The sequence below is a fragment of the Simochromis diagramma genome, unplaced genomic scaffold (assembly GCF_900408965.1).
Source record: "Simochromis diagramma unplaced genomic scaffold, fSimDia1.1 OVJJ01000320.1, whole genome shotgun sequence".
Lineage (NCBI taxonomy): Eukaryota > Metazoa > Chordata > Actinopteri > Cichliformes > Cichlidae > Simochromis > Simochromis diagramma.
The window spans coordinates 12525927-12549560 of NW_024386773.1; the positions used below are offsets into that span (position 1 = coordinate 12525927).

At 39.3% G+C, this 23634-nt stretch overlaps 2 protein-coding genes across 3 annotated transcripts; one reads left to right on the top strand and one right to left on the bottom strand.

Moving 5' to 3' along the window:
- Nucleotides 1-804: 804 nt before the first annotated feature.
- On the bottom strand, nucleotides 805-12385 carry LOC120719720 (protein shisa-5-like). Of its 2 annotated transcripts, none has more exons than XM_040009162.1 (5): nucleotides 12016-12385; nucleotides 11213-11348; nucleotides 10531-10691; nucleotides 5446-5637; nucleotides 805-2763 (listed from the first exon to the last, which is right to left on the bottom strand). In XM_040009162.1, exons 1-5 carry the CDS (start codon nucleotides 12080-12082, stop codon nucleotides 2594-2596), a joined length of 726 nt encoding a protein of 241 aa, XP_039865096.1. In that variant the 5' UTR covers nucleotides 12083-12385; the 3' UTR covers nucleotides 805-2593. The 2 variants fall into 2 exon arrangements, with proteins under 2 accessions (XP_039865096.1, XP_039865087.1); XM_040009153.1 differs by having other exon boundaries at nucleotides 10531-10694.
- Nucleotides 12386-18026: 5641 nt separating this feature from the next.
- On the top strand, nucleotides 18027-19584 carry LOC120719756 (putative uncharacterized protein MYH16). Its single transcript, XM_040009218.1, has 3 exons — nucleotides 18027-18362; nucleotides 18445-18591; nucleotides 18715-19584. Exons 1-3 carry the CDS (start codon nucleotides 18162-18164, stop codon nucleotides 18793-18795), a joined length of 429 nt encoding a protein of 142 aa, XP_039865152.1. The 5' UTR covers nucleotides 18027-18161; the 3' UTR covers nucleotides 18796-19584.
- The last annotated feature ends 4050 nt before the right edge of the window (nucleotides 19585-23634 follow it).

Consider the following 23634-nt stretch of genomic DNA (forward strand, 5'->3'; position numbering starts at 1 on the left):
ATATATGGTGCATTTTGTTTGTATGTTAATTTTACTAATAACAAAAAAAAAAAAAAAAAAAAAAAAGGACTTCCTGTTTCCTGTCCAGGTATTTGTCCTTTTTGTCCCCCTTCAGCTCCTAACCACAGAAGATGCTCAAAGCATGCTATCGCCCACTAGTGGACAGGAGAATCATCTACCCATCATTTCTCCACCTAGCTAACACAAGCAAATATTGACTTACTGATATGCTTATGTTGAAACATGCACTTACATCACGCACCAGTACATCCACAAGAGGAAGGCTACAAACTACAAAAATGTAATTTCTTATACAAATAAAGCTTGTTTAAGCCTTAAAACCTTTGAGATAATTCTTTCTCTGGATAAATTTAGCAGTGGGAGTTTTTACAATAAGTACGTAGAATGAATGGATTAAATATGTACAATAAAACATTTTAAAATGTTTTTAAAAATGCATCGTCTCTGGAAATCACTCTGTCCAAAACGCCACTGTACAAAGAAAAAAACAAACATGTATTAAATGCAATTAAAAGTACAGTGGAACCCCGACTTACGAATACCCCGTTTCACGAAAAATTCAAGTTACGAAGGCACTGAACGGCAATATTTCTGCCCGTGTTACGGCAAAATGCCCGCGTAACGAAATCCACTGGATCTGATTGGCTGAGCCTACAATGCCCACAATGCCTTCCGAATCATGTGACAACCCCTTGGCTTCTGTACTTGCGCTTCGCTGTTCCACTTAGCAATTAGCCTATAGCCTATCGTTCAGCATCGCCTCACTCAAAACGCGCGATGGGTGCTTCGACTTACGAAAATGTTCGACTTACGAAAATGTTCGACTTACGAAAGACCCTCGGGAACGAATTAATTTCGTAAGTCGGGATTCCACTGTATATTCAAGCATCAGCAATAGAAAAAAAAATTCCTCAAAACCAGAAAAATACACAGGAAATATCGACAAGAAAAAAGGGAGACAGCGAGAGAGAGAGAAACACTTTCCATTACCGTTTTTTTCTCTTAGAGATGCAGTGGGAGAAATGTGTGTAGTTCATGCACACATTAACATCCTAATTCATCTGCTATCATTCATGTACTGCATTATGAATAAACACACTGCAGTATGACCATCATTAATAATATTCAAGAACCAAAAACTGAGGAAAAAAGAAAACATACACTTTAATGAACATCACAATAAAGTATTTTTTCTCCACAAAATTGAAATATGACTAACCAAAAATATATAAAAAACAAATAAACAGTATTCCTACATACACATTTTAGACAAAAGGAAAGCATACTACAAAGTGTTTTTGGATTAAAATACTTCTTACATCAATGGTCTAAACTACAAACATGTGACCTTGCATCCCTTTCATTAACTGGCAGATGGTGTCTACAGAGAAGCGACACTGAAATGTAAGAGTCTAAACAAAGAAAGATGATGAGATTTTCACAGAACGTCAAAATGTAAACTGGCACACGAGTTTGTGACTGTACTGCTGAGTCAGCAGATTCACAAGAAAAAGGTCACATCTGTAAATGATGTTCAAGTAACTTCAGTCAACAGGAAGCGGAAGTGATGGCTCTTTTTCCATAACAACAGTGAAACAACACACGAACAAACCCTCACTCGTACGGGGCACTTTAAACAATAACAAAAAAAAAAGAAATATTTGTGTTCTAATAACATTTAACAGGTTCGATGGCAGCATTTAAAAAAACTGCACGCTGCAAAACATCAAGGCTCATTTGAGTGAAGCTCTTATTAAGATAGCCGAGTAAATGTGACAACATTTTGTGACTCAAATGGATCAATAAATAGAATAAAATGAGATAAAAGAAAAATATTTTAAAGCATTTTAAGTTCCATGCATGCTTTTTGTAGGCACAAGTCTTTCTCATATTTAACACGCGTCAATCAAGTTGATGTTTGGTTCACTGAACATAAAAGACTCCTTTGGTAAACCTCGCAGTGCATTTTGGCTCAGTCCTGTTTTTAACAAAGCTGGGACTTTATGTAAAACTGAATCATTACTGGAACATCACTAAAAGATCTAGAGAGTGTTTTAGAACAGGAAACGGAGCACTCGGGAAAAGACAGAGTCAGCAAATGAACAATTCAAACTTCTCAATGTAAAACTAGTCAATTAAATCATCAAAGAAAGTCATATTTCTAATGCAGGAAATCACAATAGTTGTCTAAAGACACTGCATTTTCCATAATAGAATTTAAATAGTGAGATAAGCCGGAAAAATTGCTTTACACAAAGGCACAAAGGAAAAAAAAAATCAATATCTGTTATCACTTAGCACAGTTCTGTAGAGGAAATCATAACATGGACTCAGTAACACTATCCAAGTTTAAAAGAGGGGAGACCACCAAGCTTGATATGAGCATGAAGTTACATGACACAGGTCACTGCCATATATCAGTGAAAGCAACATTAAGGCTAAACTAATATATATTTGTATTCCTGAAATGATAAATATTGCACTTTGTTCCCATGTAACGTGACTTACATGCGAGTACAGGGAAAAAGGCTCAAAGCACTTCCTGGGGCTGTACTGATGTCCACGATCCAGCCTAGTGTGGTGATGAAGCAAAATCTGGATTATATGCAGGCTGAGCAAGAAAGTCTGGAGTTGCAGGTGGAGCACTGGGCTTCGGCTGGGGGCACGGTGGCTGGGGGTATGCTGGCTGCCGGGGCATGAACGCAGCCTGGCCATAAGGCATCGGAGGATAGGCAGGACTGACTGGAAAGTGAAAAAAAGAGCTTACATGAGACTGAACATGCAGACAGCGCTAAAAAAGTAACCACAACTGAAGTTCTGTAGCATAAGAAGAAATATTATATTAAACAAAGTCTCTGGCAGTAATGGATGTGTTTATTTTCAATGATTCATCAACTTTACTTTAGCCAGTCGCAGTATTTTACACAACATGACTCACAGAAACAAGCTTCCGCCTCAGAGGCTAAATCAACTTCTGTAGAAATATTTTGCACATTGAAGCTCCTCCCCCCCCCCCGAGTCAGGAGCTTCTATTAATTAGGGCTGCCACGATTATTCGACTAGTCACGATTACGTTGACTATCAAAATCGTCGACGACTGATTTAATAGTCGACGCGTCGTTTGAAGCTTTGTAAGATCCCAAAAGACGCAGGAATAAGTAGCAGGATTTAAGAGTGTAATAACGGACTGAAACAGAAGATGGCAGCACTGCATGTACAAGGATGCCAGCTGCCGTTAAACCCCGAAGAAGAAGAAGAAGAAGAAGAAGCTGTGTCCCAGAATTCATAGCGCAGCCCAGCTCAGTTTCCAACAATGGCGGCAGCTAGTTAGTTTTAATGTTACTCTTATTATTCTTTCTGGGTCACAAAATAAACGTTTAGCATATTTTCAGGCGAGAATGTAGCTGTGTAAACCTCAAATATCGGCTCAGTTTATCAAGACACCACATATTTTCAAAAGCGCTCCGACGTTTTCGGAGACGTCTGTTACCCACTAGCTCGATAGCTAGCCGGGGTTACAGGCTCACTAGAGCCGTGAGAACACCGGACTCCCGGCAGATCGTTTTCAAACCCACTGCCATCTTTCGCTACTCAGGTTAAACATAATATATAGGTCACTTAGATAACTTCAAAATGTTATTGTTTGGCTTTTTTTTTAGTATTTTATTTGTTCCTGAGTAAATCGGTTTGGCTGAGATTAAAGTTTCTCAGCCAAAAAGTTTTTACACAGCTGAATAAACATTAAGAAGACAGCTGATTATCAGAAGTGTGAGATGCTCGAGAATATACTCCGGTGTCCTGTTATATTTTAGATAGCAAGGAGTTTATTAAACTTCACCGAAACAATCTGCAAATTTCATTAAAATTTAATAAACGATCATCTTGTCTTTATTTTTAGTTAGCACAGACCTTAAACACTTAAAGCTGTAAGCTAATGATAGTTATATAAGAGCAGATGCTGCTGGTGCAATAAGCTGTGCGTTTTACGTCCAATGGATGATGATCTGATTAGTCGACTAATCGCAAAAATAATCGGTGACTAGTCGATTATCAAAATAATCGTTTGTGGCAGCCCTACTATTAATATTTCCACAGATGCGCAGTTTTGGGTTTCAAAGCCTACCTTTCACCTGGTTCTGCAAACAAATATATTCTCTTTAGTTAAATACGGGCCTCTTTTCCAGGAAGCATTTACAAAAAACTAAGTTTAAAAATAAACTGAGTTAATTCACTTCGAGATAACTCTGAGTTTCCTGTTTCAGAACAGCTGATCAGATTTAGTTCAATCAACATCGAGTTTATTCGCCCAGAGTTAAGCATCTGCATTAGTAAAGAAAGAAAGCCATGATCAATGGAGTTGTGGCATCACGATTCACCATGGCAACAGGTAAATAAAGAGCATGAGAAATATGAAGACCACTCAGTGCTGAGCAGGATATTGATCGTCGTCCCTCTTTCATCATCACTTTTAATGTCTGGAAAAAGCTGGAATCCAAATGTTGCATTTGATTTTTAAATCAATCTTTTCTAATTATTCAGCTGTAACCTGACAGGGACAAAATGTAGGAACCAGGAACTGATGATAAAAATCTACAGAAACTCATTAGACACAGTTTACTGATGGATCTGTGATATTAGTTACCCAGACAGCAACAGACTCCACCTTCAAGTCAGTTTATTAAATGAAAACCTGCCTTCACAGCAGGTTATGACCATTTTGTTGTTTGAATAATTATTCTCTAAACATTTCTTTCTTTTTTCTTTTCCTTTTTTGTGTTTCTGCCATTACTGGATAGAAATGCATAATGAGATTCTCAGAAAAAATGTTCCCCAGTTTAATCTGTTCTAATCTGATTTCAGCCTTCACTGATAGATAATGGCTCTTACAGCCATAGCACTATCACATTGAACTGAAAAAAGCAAGGCAGCTTTCTGAGTCTTTAATGAATGTAAAATCACATCAGTAGAGACGAACATGTTATAAGAAAAGTCTTAGCTTTTGCAAGGAAACTGGCTGACAGTCTGAAAACATTACTGCCCAAGTTATAGACTATATAGATTTTATTCTGAGCTGATCATAAAACAGTGATGTAATCGCTGTCATCGCTCATTCATGGCTGTCAAAGCTCTCACGTTAATTACACAAAATACCAAACATCCCATAGCGTTTCAGTTTCTGTAAAAATGTACACTTCCACGCTGTGAACGCTGACAGCGACTTTATGAATAAGAAAATGACTCAGTGTGTCACACAAGTGGTTCAGGTCCAGCAGGACGGGAGGAGTCAGAGAGAAGCTCAGGGTCCGTTCCCAGTAACTAACAGAAAACAGGAGTTTCTCTCAGCTCGCAGTTAACAAACTCAGACTCGTTAGCTAAACCTGCTTCCTGGAATAGAGCTCAAGGCAAATCATAAACCACACTCACTGGCTTCCTGATAAGATGGCGGTGGTCCAACTGTGAATGACTGTCCATGGTAGGGCGGTGTGAGGATGGGCTGAGCTGGGTAGCCAGGCTGGGGTAGATGGTGGGGCATTTCCTGGTAGGATTCAGGGGGCCCAGGTGCTGCCGTTGGATGCTGAGGAGTGTTGCTGACCATTGTGACCTGGGTAGTGGCCTCTATCACAGGTGTAAGCAAATAAGTAACAAAAAGTTAGAAATGGAGAAACATGCTACATATTATCCAAAACACCTTTAATGTGTATTGTCATTTATAGGTAATATTCTAATAAAGAGAGGAAGGAGAAGAGCAAATTGTGCACTTTGAGTTAAGATACATAATTTATCATCCTCTCCTTAAGGTCTGCATCAAAGAAACTAAACATGATGTCGTTTGCTTATTGAATATACACAGATTTACACTTTTGAAGTTTACAGAGACTCAAAGAAACTCTTTGAGAGATTTTTTATCATCGTCAGAGTGTAAACTGATCTCTGCGTAAGTACAGTGAAAATGAAAAGGCACTGCTTAGAACAGGAAAAAATAAAACTTGTGGAAAACAAGGTGTCTTTAAACAGGGGGTGTCATCACAACCACTTCCTGTAAATGACGTGGGGTTGTCATGGAAACAATGAGTCACACAGGGTGGAGCTCTGACATTCCTGGATTTGATCCCATCATGCAGCGGCTTAAGCCAAGGATGCCACATTGTGTTCCTCACTTTATTGTAGCCTCTCTGCCAGAAGAACTTCCCCTAACGGCAAAACATTTACGAGCTGACCAAACTGACAGGAAGTCGGAAATGTAAAAATGGTTGACTGTAAATACTGACAATAGTCAGCTAAAGTACCAGTTTGCAAAATAGAAATGTGTTTATTTGACACGACAAACTGTTGGTTGAACATAATTTAATCATGTCACGCATTTCCATGTAATTACATTACGTTATGTACAGTAACCCATTCTTTATCATGTCACATGAACACATTTACACAAAACTAACAAGTAGTAATGATTTAAAAACATAAACACTATATGTACATGTTAAATGAACACATGGGATCTAAGCAGCACTAAGGGGGTTAAATTAAGATTAAGACATTGTCTATTTATAAAAGTCTAGAGACTCAGAGTTAAACATTCATGTGTGAGGACAATTATGCATTTATGAGTCAAACATTAGCGATGAATAAACTTTGGAGGCCACCGAACATGCTGATACGCTCTGAACCTGAGAAGTAGATGGACCTGTGATTGTAGGTTGCACATACATCTGAGCTGTTTTTGACTAACATGTTTAAAACAACAGCCTATTAATGGGGCTGGTCACAACCAAGCAACAAGAAATCCTCACAGCAACCTAAGTGTTTACTGCTCAGAGGTAGATCTGCAGATTCTTTGCACCGATCACATTTCATGTACAGCGTAAAAACAACACTAGAAGCTACAGGCAGGCACAGGCAAGCACAGCCTGCTTATTTAAATAAAAAAGAAATTTTGTCCCAAGTAGAAGGGACCAAAAAATTCAGATTCATTTGATGTTCATTTGAAATTTCATTTGAAAGTCAGCAATCATTTGATGGGCAGGGGTGGAGATTAGGAATGTAGAATTATTTGAATGACATTGAAAATGCATGCTTCTCCAACAGATCGCAAAGCAAATTGAGCACTCCCAAAATCCCAGCGCTACACCTTACGCCTGTGCGCCAATCACAGCTGTTCACTGCATCGCAGCCTGGAGGAGTAACACTACGTCAAAGACAGGCAACAGACGGTCAAAACAAAAATCAAATGTCTGGAGCAGCAGAAAGCGAGCTTGCTTCCAAAAGCAGGTCTGCTGTTTTGGATTTAGAACAATCATGTTAACCAAGAAGAAATCATCAGCGAACTTATTCAACCACCTGAAAACACACCTGCAAGGTGAAGTAAAAAAATGCAATTGTTGCTAAGGTTAATCACCCAACATCAACTCAGATGTACATAAAAGCGAACCTGTACAGCTCTTCGTGGTATCGCTAGAGCTCACAAAGAAGCACAATCTCATTTGGCCAAGGTAAGTAATTAAGGCTTTAGGTAATATAGCACATTTAAAAACAGAAAGTTTGCCCATAATAGCCTATAATGAAAAAAGAAGAGGGCCAAGGATTAAGCCCTGGGGCACCTCACAAGAAAATGGGGCTGAGGTGGACTTTTTCAACATTAACACTGAAAGTTCTGCGACTCAAATATGAATGAAGCCAATTCAGTGCAGCACCTTTGATGCCAACCAGGTGTTCCACATGGGAGATAAGAATATTGTGGTCAACAGTATCAAACGCTGCAGTAAGATCTAAAAGCACGAGGATGACCGAAATTCCACAATCAGTAGCTAAAAAGAAAAACACGTAAAAGTGCTGTTTCAGTGGAGTGTAGCTGTTTAAAACCAGGCTGAAAAACTTCCATCATACCGTTAGTATCTATATTCAGATGGATAAAAACTATTTTTTCCAATAACTTTGAGAAGAATGGAACTTTTGAAATGAGGGGTCAGCGCCAGGTTTTTGTTAATAAAGGGTTACAATTGCATGTTTAAAACCATCAGGAACCACACTGGAAGTAATACTGCTATTTATAAGAGCGAGGACTGAGTTCCAATAGAAGGGAAAACGTCTTTAAAGAGCCATGCAGGAATAAAACATCCATGGGAATAACCTTTCCAAAGTGCCAATGCGGGCACTATATGCAAAGCATCCAAGGGGAAAGAGATTAAGCTCTAAGATCGGTTGAGTACTTTGCTATTCAAGAATGGAGTGAAAGAATTTATATTTTACTTTTAGGAAATGAATAAATATCTTATTTGTCTGCAATTAAGTTTTATTTAAGAAGAATATAGCACAATGGGGAAAGCAGGGCTGTGTTGATGTAATTTTGCATTAAGTTTTTGTACAATTTTCTTTAAACTGACGTAATTTTGTTGCTCAAAGAGAGGCACTGAATTTAAATGAATGATGAGTAACAGCTTTATTACAGCACACATATTTGCAAAGTAGCATGACATGCACATGAAATCTGTGTTATGTGACGTCTCTAAATTTATTATGAATATTTTAAGGCCTAATTTAGTTTATATTGACTAATCGTGATAATAGTAATCCTAAGATTGGGCAAAATGATAAGGATTAGCATTTTGGCTATAATTGTGCAGCCTTAGGGGTTTTGCAATTTCATTACTGTCAAGAATTGACAAAGTGATGAAAACACAAGGTTTCCTTGCACAGTACATGGTATTCAACTTCCTACTGAAAATAACAACTGTAAAAAAACAAACAAAATTCCCTTTCATTATTAAAATCTATAAAATCTTAGTCTGCATTTTATCCAGCATTACATAATCCTTATTGCTATTAGCATTATTGCTACTATTATTGCTCCTCGTAAATATCGGCTGACTGGGGATAATAGAATCATTACAGCTATGCTGTGTCTAACAGGTTTCAAATATTGACAATGATTCTCTGGCTACAGAGACAATACTCAGTAGGATCAGTTAACTGCTGGCTCTGATCTTTTCATGTCATTTGAGGATAAAAACAAAAAACAAAATAAAGATGCTAGAGTTCAAAGCCCCACACAGCTGTTTCTGAGCGCCTTAAAGTTGGTATTTGAAAAATTGATACGGCTGAGCTCAAGGAATTTAAAGCACTCAGAGTAAGCAGAAGCAAAAATCAAGTAAAGACATGACCCCAAAAATCACACCAGCATCAAACTTTGGCACAAACTCTAAACACCAATTATCGCTGATGACGTGTTGACTCATTGCCCTGTGGCATATACGCTCACCAAGAACTCCAATGGAAGGCAAAACCTAATCAAACACCAATGAGGAGCTGAAAAGTTTACAAAGCCTCCAATACTGCAGTGATTCTGAAACATTAGGTCAGGGGAGGCTCTGTATCTCAGTTGTTTTGTTTCTTGTCAGACCAAACTGCTGAGGTAATAAAAGTCATGTGGTAGGTGAGCCAACAGTCTACAAACGAGGCCCTCATGGTCTCAGACAAATGCTCCAACTCACCAGTCAATCACTGCAATGTATGAGAAATCACCCAAATGTCAGACTCACACTAATACTGTAGGTCCTTGTTCACATGAAGTGTTCCAAGTACTTCATTCATTTGACTGAGCCGGGCACTTTAGGTTTTTGCATATTGCATCACACAGGCAGGAGGTGAAATCCAGCATCTCTAATCTTTTTCAGTGTTTGACATGTTTTGTCCTGCAAGGCTCCGACTTACTGTGAATATGGCTCTATTCAGAGGAACTCAGCCGTCTTTTCTAGTTGACTAACAGGTTTGTTCTAGAAGACGGATACGTTTCACAGGTTTCAGCAGCTGAGTTACTGAAGACTAGAATGAGAAGTTTTGCCGACAGGAAGCAGATTTGTTTAAATAATCATTGACTCGTCAACTAATCAAAGGAATTAAGATTAGTCGACTATGAAAATAATCGTTAGTTGCAGCCCTACCAGTGAGTAAAGATAATCACATTATTGTCTTTGTGGACTTTTTCATCTCTGATAAAAAGACATCGAGAAGAAAAAAAAAAAAAAAAGAAAGTCAACAGCTACTGATGAACGTTTAATTGGCATTTTCATAGGGTTTTATCTTTTAGCCACTATAGAAACAAATGAGGTGCCTTAAACTCCGTCATGCCACAGTGCCTACTCTTAAGTTTAAGGCATCAATGCATGAAAATTGTGTTTTGAGAGCTTGAAATATTCTGTAAATACCAAAAGGCACAAAACAACAGCCTTCAGATCTATATCTAAGGCCTTGACTATACTCTGTGTCCGCTGAGGTTTGAGTAAAGTAAAATCCGTCATCAGAGAAAGCGTGTGAGAATCTGTTCATGTATCTGTAACTGCCAATATTTTTTGACTGCAATAACTTTACATTACAATGCACCAACTGTAGTAAATGTAAAGGTGCCTTCCAGAAGTTTCACACGAATGACGAAAGTTGTCTTTGCTCACAACAGAGTACAGTCAAGGTTTAAAGCATCACCCAAATTAAAGTACTAGTTCTAGTAATACTTACCACGTTTGTTGCACAGCTTGTACAGGCAGCAGCTGGGGCAGACGCAGCAGCAGAAGATGAGGAATACAAAGGGGATGATGCTCATGCCAACAATGAGAATGAGTAATGTTTTGTTGTTGAAAGCAGTTAACTGATCCTGAAAATTTTTTTCAGGATCTTTGCTGCTGAAAAAGAAGCAAAGTAAGGATTATGCCCAAAACAAAATAGGAAAAAAACAAGAATAAAACAAAGTATTACAGCTAGGCTACGGTCTGTTTACTGTCGATTTTCAAAACTTCCAACTATGCAACAACTCCTCATGCTATAGTTGTGTCTGCTACGTTTTTTGCAACACTGACTGAAAAACAGGTGTAGGTGTGTTATCTTCCAACAACCAGCACACAGCATGCAAAAGCCCTTTTTCTACCCAGATACCCTGTCAGTCCTCCAGCGAGTAAGCAAAGCAGCACACTGATGAATGTTATGTGAATGAAGGCCTTCGTTTCAGTCTAGTGCACTTTGGCTTTATGCTGATGGCCGTGCTGTTTTTTAACAGCTTAAATGTGGCCTTAAACACATTTATACTGGGAGAAAAGAGAGACTTAAAAAGAAATCACTTTCTAAAACAGGAAATTGTTCATTTTACACAAACTAGCTAAATGCAGGTTTTTTTGTGGATTGCAGATCGAAAATGAAAACATACCACTCTTCTTGGCGATCTTCATCAAAGCGTTTTGACGGATCTAAACAACAATATCTGCTGTTGCAGTCCCCACAGCAAAATCCTCTACGGCATTCCTGGGCTTCCTTACCACTGTAGGCCAGGCAGTCGTCCCCTGCTGTAACAGAGCAGACCGAGAAAATCAGAGAGGGGCAGCAAAAGTTAGCTCATTTCAGGTCAATCAATTAGTTATTAGAATTAACTTTTCAGCACTGCAACATTTTGACTTTTAGGGAATTGGTGATTCACTGTCACTGTAGCTCTTGAAAGTGTACTACGCTGTACAGAGGTGATGTTTTCACACACTTATCTATGCTCAGCCCTGAGTTTGAAACCCTGCTGCTTCCACTTGGTGGTCACGCTGAAGGATGTAGTTTGTACTGCTGCTAAATGATCGTTCACATGTTTCTTGTTAATTAGCGGGACCAGAATATAGTGGATAAAAAATATAACCTAAAACATGTGAAAATAGCCACTGACACTGACTGATTGTATATTCTTTTTAAATGACTTTCATTTCTTTTTTATGGGTCTGTAACAAACTAATCCTACAGTGTTATTAAAAGCTTTAAAACACAAGCTGTAACTTAAAAAAAAACACAAAAGAAAACATGTCTTGATGAGTTTTATGGCCTTTCATAAAAATGAAAAGTTTTCGGATAATTAGACGCTACGTCACTGACTTCGCCCTAAACGTGGTCTGAAGTAACATCACAGACTGCTAGATGGTCAGCGGCTACAAGAAAACACAGCGGCCGTTTAAGGATGAACATAATTAAACTTACCGGATACACAAGGGGACAGGATCACAAACAGAGCCAACACGGCAGCACAACACAGGCCTGACGCCATGTCCGTGTGTAAAACTTTCCCGGATTCACTCACGGACCCGGGAATCTTCCCCGACAGTTACTCTGCTCCGCACGGACTGCTGCACAGATCGTCTATACACGAAGCCGCCTCACTCAGGTCGTGTTCCAGCCCACTGACACACTTATTCCACGGACTGTGCAGAATCACGGGTCTGTAAACACATCATTACACACGGTTACACTATAGACGGTATAAAACCGGTTACGAGCTGCGAACAAGAAGTCTTTTAAGAAATTGTTAACAGAAATGTTTAAAGAGACGAGACTGCAAACAGAGCGGAAGTTATTCTTCCCTCTTGTCGTCTTTTTCCGGTAAGTTATTGAGCTGATGAAAAAAAATACTTTTTCCCTCTTTTTTTTACAATTTAAACTAATGTAAAAATTATTGCGTATTTTATTTATTCGGGTATCCAAATAGTAATATTACCCAGTGCTAACTAGCTTGAATACCAGTGAATTATTTTACACTATCTTATTACTATGCATTTTAAAAAATAGTTTACAGACTTGTAATTCGCAATATTTCAGAAATAATCTACATTTAACTCTTTGCTGTTTCTGACAAACCACCACAGTGAAATGCATTTTTACCTAACAGTTAAATCATAAGACATTGCATTTTGGACAAGTTGTTTTTAAAATTTAATATTTTGCCTGTAGTCGTATTTTTATAGTACAGTGTAAATGTTTTGAGCCACTTGTCATTTCATTATGTTAGGGAAATGGGTGTAGTGATGTTTTTGGAAAAAGTGCTTACACATGTGCAAGTATACAGTATATAAGGCAAAAATAATGTCTGTATAATTCTAATTATTCTTCAGTACAGCCTGAAATAAGGCAGCTTTCATGTAAAGCTCTGCAGGCTTTTTGAAGGACATTCAAAGCTTTTATTTGCATGTTGGTGCTTTTTGTTCTGTTCTCAGTCAAGATGGTCCCGTACTGCTCCCACACTGCTAACCAGGAATGCTTTTACTGCCTTGACAGTGTACTTGCCATCATTGTCATGATACATAATGAAAATACTGCCAATGAGACACCTGAATATTGTGTTTTGTCTCAAAATGTGTTTTTTCTGCACTTGTTATTCGTCAGTTTGACACGATCCCCTGCACCACCTGCTGAAATGCAGCCCAAAGCATGAAAGAGCCTCCACCATGTTTTACAGATGTGTTTTACATTCACTGTTGTACCTCTCTCCTGACATCCTGCATACATACTGACAATTTTAAATTTGGATTCAGCACTCCACAAAACCTGTTGCCACTGACTTTCTGTCCGGTTTTATGTGTGATGAACATAACTCGGACTCTTTGCCCACATTTCCCTTCCTTAAAAATGGCTTCTTGACAGCCACCTTTCCACTGAGCCCATATTTAATGAGGCAATAGCTTAGTCTCTAATGGTGTTGTGCTTTCATTGAGACAGAATATTAACCAAACAAATCCAGAGAAAAGTATGCATCACATAAAACTTAAAAATTAATCTGCAAGTCACTGAGTGAAATAAATAAGATCCCCAAGCAAAACATGACTTAGTGCTTTGTGGAGAAACGCCTGTGTGCAGCACAAGGGTTGGACATTTCTTACAGTTGGCAGGCTAAGTGCAGATGGAACAGAGGAACACTTTAAACGGCTCAAATAACTCAGTATGAGTCACAATGTCTCAAATGTAGCCATGGCTACATCCATTTGCAGTGAATAATGTATAGATGAACGGTTTCACATGGCTGTTTACAAGTCATGTTTAGACAAAGATGTTGATGTTTGTTATATTCGATGGCTGGTATTCAAGGCCGTGGCGACGAGCAATGGCTTCCTTTCTCCAATTGTTGCACATGGTCACATGTAGAATGAGAAGCAGCAGCTATTGCCACCATTCTTAGCCAGTAGGTGGATGAGTGACTGTTTTGTCTTTTGTGTTTTTGTTTAAATGGTTTACTAGGCTTTTATTATGCAGTAGCTGTTACTGCATAACTGCATGTCATGTCAACAACATAAACTACTTGTAGATGTTACTGATTATTGCTTTTGTAGCCAGCTGTAGAGTCCACCTATCATTTATCAATCTTCCTTAACTATCTTGGTTGTCTTTAATAGCTTGTCGTTTAACTTCTATGTAACAGACTCTTGTTGACTCTACGACGGGACTATTCTAACTACTTTGAGGCTCAAGACCTCTCTCTTGCTCCTATTGAAAAAGGTGGGTCACTTTGGCCAATGTTACCATAGCAATGGAGTCCAACGTCACCAAATGCCTGCCTCCCGGCACAACACAGACTCCAAGACAAACTCCATATAAAGACAAGAAAACAAACACCGATGTGGCTTCGGACAGAGACAATACTGTGACGCAAGCAAGCCCCGAGGCGTGGCACACGTTTTACATAGAGAGGCTTTCTTTGTGTTAGCTGCTTCAAGAAAACATAAAACCCTGAGTAGAAATAACAGGTGCTGGATGAAAAGGAGGTGTTTGACACCTTTCACTCTTTAGAAAAAAATAACTGAATGTGTTCTACTTCAGTCATATCAAATGAACATGTAGTTAGAAATTTGTAAAGAACATAAAAAAACTAGATAAACAAATGAATGAAAACACTGGTGGCTCCAAACAAAACAAGAGAGAAATCCTGTAGACTCTTAATTTTCTGAATGTATATATAAATAAATGTTTTGGGTTTTTTTTATTTCAGCCGCTCGTTTAACTCTCTGAACATTTCAACTTTAACTTTACTCAGGCCACTGATCGGTGCTTTACAATAGTCTCATGAAGGAAATCTCTTTAGTTTGTTGCCAGATCAAAGTGAAATTATTTGACTGAATATTTGTGGTGATAAAAACACACAGTACTGATAAATCGTTCTGTTTACTGTAATTCCAGTTATGTAAATCAGTCCTGGCAGTATGCAAATTCCTGTAACTATGCAACGCATTTTGTACTGATGTAACTTAACCACATGAGTTAGTTTTATGGTTTCAGTCAGGTGTGACTCAAAGGTATAAGCATTAACCGTTTTTTCATTCAGTATCATGCTTAGCGCTGCTGTGAAAATGTGATTTCAACCTAAACTCTGAGCAAAACTTGCTCTGGATCAGGTTATGTGTTCAGTGCAGACTGAACAGCACTTTAAGTTCACAAAGCCCCTCAACGTTTAAAAGAAAAATATTTATTTGTATTAGAGTTATGTTGGATGATAAAATAAATCAATGTAACAACAAAAAATAAACTGAAAGTTTAATTTCCACGAGATAACCTAAATGCATTGTGTCATGTGTAGCTTTAGCTTTGAGCAGCAAAATAGTTAATAGTGAAGATTTTAAAGTTCCAGTGCAGTGAGACTTAATTGTTGTGTAACTTAATTGTTACACCTTGTAAAGCAGCAACGCTGATCATTTCAGGGGCGATTCTAGGATCAGAGCTTTAGGGGTGCTGAGCACCCAGAGAGCTGCCCAGCCAGCTAAGATACACTTTACTCATCCTGCATCCTCCCTGTCCTCATCGTCTGTTGTCTTCGTCTCCGTTATCAGTCATCATAATTTTACCATCTCTGTGCAAGTCTGCAAATTTCTTTATTAAATCATAAGATTCTTAAATTCATCAATCTCTATGTGCCTGGGTCCTCATCACAAAACATGACATCACTGTTTTGTACATTTTAACAATTTAATCCCCACATTTGTGAAAGAAAAGCAAAACACTTTTTTGAAAAGTCTGTAACAAAACCATCAAATCTGATAAAGGTTATTTAAATGCTGCTAAAGAAGAATGGATTGGAATAAAAAAAAACATTTCCTAACCTTAATTACTGGGGAAGAATAATGAATGATGCTCATAGTGAGTAAAAAGTAAACTGAGTTCATTTTTTGGACAGAGATTCACTTTTAATGTGTTTGTATAATATAATGCAGACACATAAAAAACACTCCCAAAAAAGAATAAATTATTACAAATAAATTATTACAAAATATTAATAAAAACTATAAAAATGGAGGCACCTTTGCCTGTGGTAGCATGTATATAATGTATGAAAAAATCTTTACTGCAGATACTAATTTTGTGTTGTAAGATTTATGAGTTTCATGCTTTCATAGTGGTGCTTAGGAGAGCTTGACATTTTTATCATGTGGTACACACTGTAAAAGGTTTGAGAAACACTGATAAGTGTATGTGTGCTTTTGGAAAACATTTAAAGCTGCAGTACAGAATCTTTGAAACAAGCTTAAAACATTTGTAGAATATAAACAAAATAAATCTGTATTATTGGCAAATTGCTCTTAAAGTATCAAGAGTATTCTGCAGAACACATTGTTCCCCATCGGTGTTATACGCTTATAAGGTTGGTCTGAATTTAAATGCTTCATATGCTGTTTGAGCTACAGCAGGGGTCCCCAATCCCAGTCCAAGAGGGCTGGTTTCCTGCAGGTTTTAGATGTGTCCTTGATGCACCACAGCTGATTTAAATGGATAAATTACCTTCTCAACACGTCTTGAAGTTCTCCAGAGGCCTGGTAACGAACTAATCATGTGATTCAGGTGTGTTGACCCAGGGTGAGCTCTAGAGCGATACGCGTTTTCACGTCAAAAAGTCGTCATAAACAAGTCTCCAATAATACCAGAAAAAGTCGCCAGATTTGTCGCTAGGGGGTCTGAAAACTCGCCAAATATAGCGACAAAGTCGCTACGTTGGCAACACTGCTACCGAGGAGCCTCGCGGAGTGATACGTACTGTGCTTCAACGTAATATTACCGTATTGTGTGTGTAAGGACCATAAATGGCACCTGTTAAGAGACACGGTTATGAAGCGGATTTCAAACTCCAGGCTGTCAGTCACGAACTTGGAAAGAGAGCAGCTGTGAAATCTGTCTTTGTTATTATGCTCAGCGTCTTTTAGTTTACATTTTGACTGCACAATTGTGAGCTCTTTGTTATGCACAAAAACAACATCGTTTTCTTTTATTTATGGAGCATTATTATTTAATAAATGCTCATAATTTATTTTTGAGTAGTTTTTTTCATGTACATCTATGCTGTTTGTTAATAAAAGTGCACATGTGACATCTGGGACACAGCTTTGACTAAGAACTCTCTTTTTGTTCTTACCTTATGGCTTTAAAAAAAAAATCGAGATATATATCTTATATCGCCATCCAGCTAAAAAATATCGAGATATGAATTTTGGGTCATATCGCCCAGCCCTAGTACTAGCACCTCAAATAGTACCATATAGTACTGCTCCTATTCGTTGTTTTGGCTATAACTGATAATATTAAAAGGAGCGGGGGGCCACACTGACATCATAAACCGGACAGCTTTTGACTTTAGTTTACACATTTATCATTTTAAATTTTTTACATTGATGTACTTTTTTAACAATATAAAAATATTATATATACCCACACATAAACTGACACCACTGATGGGCTATGCTATAGGCATGCTTCAAAGCGACTAAATACTGTCACGTCACAGGACGCACATCATTACAAAGCACTCTAAAACCCTTAAATAGGGGTGCTGCTACCAGGCACTATCATTCAGTTGAGTCCATGCATCGGAACCAGACACACGAGGTAAGAGAAAACACTAAAATGTATTCAGATGACATTAACACAGCCACTGTGTTTCCCTTCTTAGATGGCTTTTTTGATCAACTAAACATGTCGCAGGTGCGATCCATGCTGGTTGGTCGCCCAGATGACTGCACTGTCCAGCTAATGTGTCACATGTCAATATAATAAGATGATATAAAAATGAATTATAGGATTAAGGATTTATATTTACGTGCTAGTGGCTAGCCATTTGCACATGCCTTTGCATGTAGCACACTGGCATATGCAGAAATATGACAAAACAAAGTTATGAGCTGTATGTTATACTCAATGTAACATACAGCTCATAACTTTGTGCTGCAGGCCAGAATACTTTGGTTGTCTGGCCTGCAGCACATTTCTGCTTTTATGGAACTTTTGACAAACAGCAAATTGTAACAGAGTGTGTCTTCACTAAACACTCAGTGGATAAATATGAAGCCTTCCTGCACACAATAGTAGATACTCTTTGCATGCAGGTGAAGGAGCTGGAGCTGGACTCTGAACAAAAGCGGCACGCTGAGACAGTGAAGACGCAGCGGAAGAACGAGCGTCGGCTGAAGGAACTGCTGTTCCAGTTGGAGGAGGACCAGAAGAACCAGCAGAGGATGCAGGAGCTGGTGGAGAGGCTGCAAAACAAGATGAAGGCCTACAAGAGACAAGTAGAGGAGGCCGTACGTCACCTCATCCTCTTACTCTGAACACGTTTCCAAGCATGGTGTTTGTGGGCTTTAACTCACACTGCTGTCACTTCAGGAGGAACAAGCTAACATGAACCTGGCAAAGTACAGGAAGACCGTGCACGAGCTGGATGATGCCGAAGAGAGGGCGGACATTGCTGAATCAGCGCTCACCAAGATTAGGACCAAGAACAGAGGAAGCTTCGGCAAGGGATACTCCGCCGTAAGTATTCTCTGGAACAGTATATTATCAGGTGTATTACGCGGTTTATTAAATAATAACTCCATGTTAGCCTCTTCTACTAAGTACTTGTTCTGACTCTAAGGCCTGTGTCTGTTCTAACAGGGTTACAGCACTCCGTACCCAGGCCGAGTCCGGTCACCCAGTTCAGTGGGCTCGGAAGGCGGAGAAGATCCTCAACGATGACGAGGAGTCAGTCAGCTCCCTCATCCCAGCCTATCTCAACTCCCTCAAGAAGCTCATGATTGATTAGGAGCATGGCTTCAATTTCACCATCGTCCCCCAGAAGTGAAGCATGGTACAGTATGAAGTTTGAAACATCCAAAAGGTTCCATGGGTGGAACCTGACTTTTTTTGTGTATGCTGTACATTCCTGTTGCGTTTTCTACAATGTACTTGTGGCTTCCTCTCTGAGTGAAAGCTCATAGCCCTGACACATTCCAGCTTTATATCCCCTTTTTATCCATTTATACTGTAACATTTGTATGTAAAAACTAATAAATGTATTTCTAAGTGTTCCAGATTTCCAAATATCTAAAGAACAATCCTCAGGCTGATTCTCAGTCTGGAACACACCATTTTATATGAGATATTGTATTTGTTTAATACATAAAAAGCCAGACAAGACAAAGCATCAATAGTTACAAAATAAAGCTGGCACCCAGAAACTGCAGTTCCTCTAATGGCCACATGAGGCTGTTCAAAAAGCAAGTCAATCCACTACAGACTTCCAAATCAAAATGTGCAACTTTACTGTACTGACATATATACAGGGTGGCTGAGGCTATTCCAGACATTTGTGCTTTAGCAGATATCCTTCTCTTTCTGTAAACATGCAGAGTTTATGGATGCAGCTTGTGGATGGGGCTATGTGAAAAAGTAACTGCCCCTCAAACATAGTAACTGGTTTGAGGGGCAGTTACTTGGGATGGAGCGTTTTTCATACATTTCCAGGAAGGATGTTGTTCCTCTTAGTAAATAAGCTCATTATTTAAAATCTGCATTTTGTATTTATTCCGGCTCTCTTTTTCCGATGTGACCATCAGGAAACTACTGTTTGTAGTCAAGATTTCCTACGACCAAATATGCTGTTGAATGTGAATATGTTTTTTTAAGGAAATAAAAGACCTTTTTTTCCCATTAACTCTGTTTTCTTGCTTTTTTTCTTCATTTTTTGGAAACAAACAAACCACAAAGCAACGCATTGAGACATGAAATACGTATTTCCATTTTATTTATGAAAAATGACAACTTTTAGCTGTTAATGTACAAAAACATCTCATTTGTCTCTTTTTAGTAGTCAAGCAGTACTAAGCAGTAATACTGGAAAAGAACATTTGGTATGGCATTTAGCTTCTGCAGTACAGTCACCAAATCCAACTGACGCAAATGATACATATTCCAAAACTATCACCACCGAAGCACTTCAACCTTACAGTACCATCTAAATGCAAAACATGTTGCAGCAGCACAGAGACTTTAAAGCTCAAGGGAGAGCCTTTTTTAGATACCTGCAGATAAGAGAATATATCAGGAAATACGTACAGGGCTTTGAGAGTCTCAGCATTTCCGGTTTCGACAAGTGTCTCCATCTCCAACTCCATCACATCTGATCTTAAGTTCAATTCACAAACCAGAAACAAATCATATAAATAATATATATGTAGTGGCACACGTGGGTATCTGAAGTCATTTCCGGTGCTGTGCTTAAAAAAGACGTGAGCTCCACCGTGAGAAAAACGCGTTATTTTCATCTGCATTTCAAAGAGCTGAACAGCTGCGCTGAATGACAGAAATGACAAAGTATTTTAAAAATCCACACGGCTGAAAACTTTCACGTATAGCTCGCTTTAACGTGACCACTCTGCTAGCCGAGTGAAGCTACACGCACATTTACGTTCCCGTCGCTTACCCGCCATCACGGACAGCCTGGTGACAGCACAAACTATAACGGAAGGGTTTTAAAAGTATTCCGTGTCGGTGACAGCAGTGGACGTGCAGGCTCCACGTGATCTCTCCCCGCGTTTCACATCCACGCGGCTAGCGCCGGTGCGTTTGTGTGACGCTGTTGCTAGGCATTCTTTTTAGAAGTGGGCGGGGCTTATAGGCATACTTCAAAGCAACTAAATACCGTACTGTCACGTCACAGTACGCACGTCATTACAAAGACCTCGAAAACCCATAAATAGGGGTGCTGCTACAGGTACTGTCATTCAGTTGAGTCCATGCATCGGAACCAGACACACGAAGTAAGAGAAAACACTAACACGAAAATGTATTCGGATGAAGAAGAGATTCGGAGATTTGCACACTGCACGTGCACCCAGTCAGGCAGCCAGCAGGACAATCAGCAGGTCCCACAGACAGAACAACCAGAGAAAGATCTGGAGTCCTCGCTGTCTGTGGAACCTTCACAAATGGCAAACACAGAAGCCTCAGAGGCTGAAAAAGCAGCCGTGGCTTCTGAGGAGCAGAAACCCTCTGCGTCACCTCGAGGTGAAGCAGAGAGAAAAGGGCTCATAAGCGTGGTCCTTCAGGCTGTCCTTTCCCAGGCTGCAAAAAAATCCACAGCCTGCCCATCAGACTCCCTCCACCAGCGCCTTTTAGATCAAATCTGCTCTGAAATAAAAACAGCAGATTTGACTTTATCACCAAAGGCCCTACAAGATCTTGCAAAGGTCATTCTCAAAGACTTTTGCAAGGAAGCGCTCTCCAACCCAAAACACACCTTAACTCTATTGAAATTAGGAGAGCCAACAGTTGACAAACTTTTCATCTCCATCTTCAAGAAACACTTTGTAGCATCCACACAGAAACTTGAGCCAGAGTCTTCTGAAATCAAAGCTCAGAAGCAGCTTTCAGTTGAAGTCTGTGTGGAAGAACTTGTCAGGCGTGCTTTCAAAAAGGCACGCGTTCTGTATACAGATGACACAGTTTCTGAAATTACAAACCGTTTGTTGAAGAAAATCTGGGCTGATGTCCAACATATCGATTTTCAGCCCTCCTCAAAGTCCTTCAGAACCTTACACAAGGTCATTTACAAATCTCTCCTTAAGGAGTATAAGGACCCCAAGTGTGTCACGATTCTCTTTAATCTCGACCATGAAGTAGGTGAGCAAAGAATCATCGAAACCTTTAAAGAACATCTGATATCGGCAGCGGCGCCAGCAGGTCGCATCAGAAGGTTCTTCTCATCAATAGGTCGGAGGTTAGCCATCACCCGCAGACAGTCGCCGGTGTTTCCCCTGTAAAAACAACAACAATTTGACATTGACTAGCTGGCATCAAAGTGACTCTTAAATTGGCTAACAACAAACAATTCAAACAAGCCAATTTATTTAACATCCAATCGAGTCATTTTAAACACCCCTGGACCGGTTGCGGCAGATGACCGTCCCTCACTGAGCCTGGTTCTGCCGGAAGTTTCTCCCCGTTAAAAGGGAGTTTTTCTTCCCCACTGTCGCCAAGTGCTTGCTCAGAGGGAATTGTCCGATTATTGGGGTCTTGTTTCTAGTCAGTAAATTACTGACTAGAACACTCTAAATTATTGAACAAAAATCAGAAAATCTAATAAAATTCTAAAAGAAAAATCACACTCTGATTTCTGCTTGTTTTCACTGTCTGTTGGACAAATATGTGTGTGTGTGTGTGTGTGTGTGTGTGTGTGTGTGTGTGTGTGTGTGTGTGTGTGTGTGTGTGTGTGTATACAGCTTTGACTGAACGTGTGTTGAGTAGTTGTCATTCAATCCAAACTGTTTAGGTAGAAAATGCCGAGAACATCCTGTTGTGATATTTATTAGTGAGATTTCATCCATACAAAGTCGTACATTTACAAGAAAACATACATACAGAGGTGCGCACAAGTGGAACAAACCGTCAACAGAATACATGAGATACACTTTCCTGTTTCAGCAGCCAAAACATTAAGCACAAAATTATTAGAAATAACTTCATTTAATAAAATGGATTGGAATGAGGTCTTTACAAAAAACAAAAGGATATAAGTTTTAAGCTCAGGGGCCAGTCTGTGGAACAAGAAATCCCCGAAAAGAGAAAACATCACACACAGTCTGAAGAAGCTGTGACCGCCGAGGAACAGAAACCTTCTGTGTCACCTCAAGTTTGGAGAAAGCACAAGAACAGACACAGTCGTTCACTCTGCTGCAGCTTAAAACATTAAAATGTATTTGGACAATATTAACGCAGCCACTGTGGGTCCCCTCGTAGATGGCTTTTTTGATCAACTAAACATGTCGCGGGTGCGATCCATGCTGGTTGGTCGCCCAGATGACTGCACTGTCCAGCTAATGTGTCACATGGCTGCTCAGATGGTGCAGCTCTGCGCGGACTCTGCCACAGCAGTACTGCTGAAAAACTGTATCCCACAAGAGCGATGCATCCACAGCCTCTTCAGAGAACTGGAGGGGCGCATCGGCTCGATTGCTTCCTCTCTCACCCCGGAGTCAGATCACGGAGCCAGAGAAGGCTTCATAAAAGAACTTATCCAGGTGTTCTTAGGGAGATCTACAGTAATGTATTATATTCTAAAATGATGCTAAATGATAAAAATGAAGGTGTTGGCAAAACAGCTGGTTAAACTATCTTCAGCTAAAAACCTTCTGCTAAAGTAGACAGTGAATATTTTTTTTTTATAAATGTGTTTTTATATTTATATATATTAATTATTATATTGATGAATTAATTCATTACTGCCATTGTTTGTATTGGCAAAATTTAGTAGATTACATACCAATATATGTGGACAGCCCGTTCTCATTCCCGACGTGTAACATACTGACCATTAGTCGCGCTCCAAGGTGTCCCACAGACACGTGAAAGGTAACCTTCCGCATCCATTTGATACGCGCCGGATTGTGGATGATATCCAATAGAATGACGCTCCCGGTGTAATACACGTTCCAGCTGTGTATTCCAGCCATAACCCTAACCTTAATCCTAACCCGTATCATAACCTAATCGTGTTAGATAGTGTTTTCCAAAGCAATTACAGTAAAATAAACATAC

What these genes read in the sequence shown, in the direction of transcription:
- LOC120719720 (XM_040009153.1), bottom strand. Translation starts at nt 12,082, where the DNA reads ATGGCGTCAGGCCTGTGTTGTGCTGCCGTGTTGGCTCTGTTTGTGATC. An exon ending in GAAGATCGCCAAGAAGAGTG is followed by an intron (nt 10,695 to 11,212) that starts GTATGTTTTCAT and finishes CTTCTTTTTCAG; the next exon opens with CAGCAAAGATCCTGAAAAAA. An exon ending in GCCATCTTATCAGGAAGCCA is followed by an intron (nt 2,764 to 5,445) that starts GTGAGTGTGGTT and finishes TTCACTTTCCAG; the next exon opens with TCAGTCCTGCCTATCCTCCG.
- LOC120719756 (XM_040009218.1), top strand. Translation starts at nt 18,162, where the DNA reads ATGCAGGTGAAGGAGCTGGAGCTGGACTCTGAACAAAAGCGGCACGCT. An exon ending in AGAGACAAGTAGAGGAGGCC is followed by an intron (nt 18,363 to 18,444) that starts GTACGTCACCTC and finishes CTGTCACTTCAG; the next exon opens with GAGGAACAAGCTAACATGAA. An exon ending in TCGGCAAGGGATACTCCGCC is followed by an intron (nt 18,592 to 18,714) that starts GTAAGTATTCTC and finishes CTGTTCTAACAG; the next exon opens with GGTTACAGCACTCCGTACCC.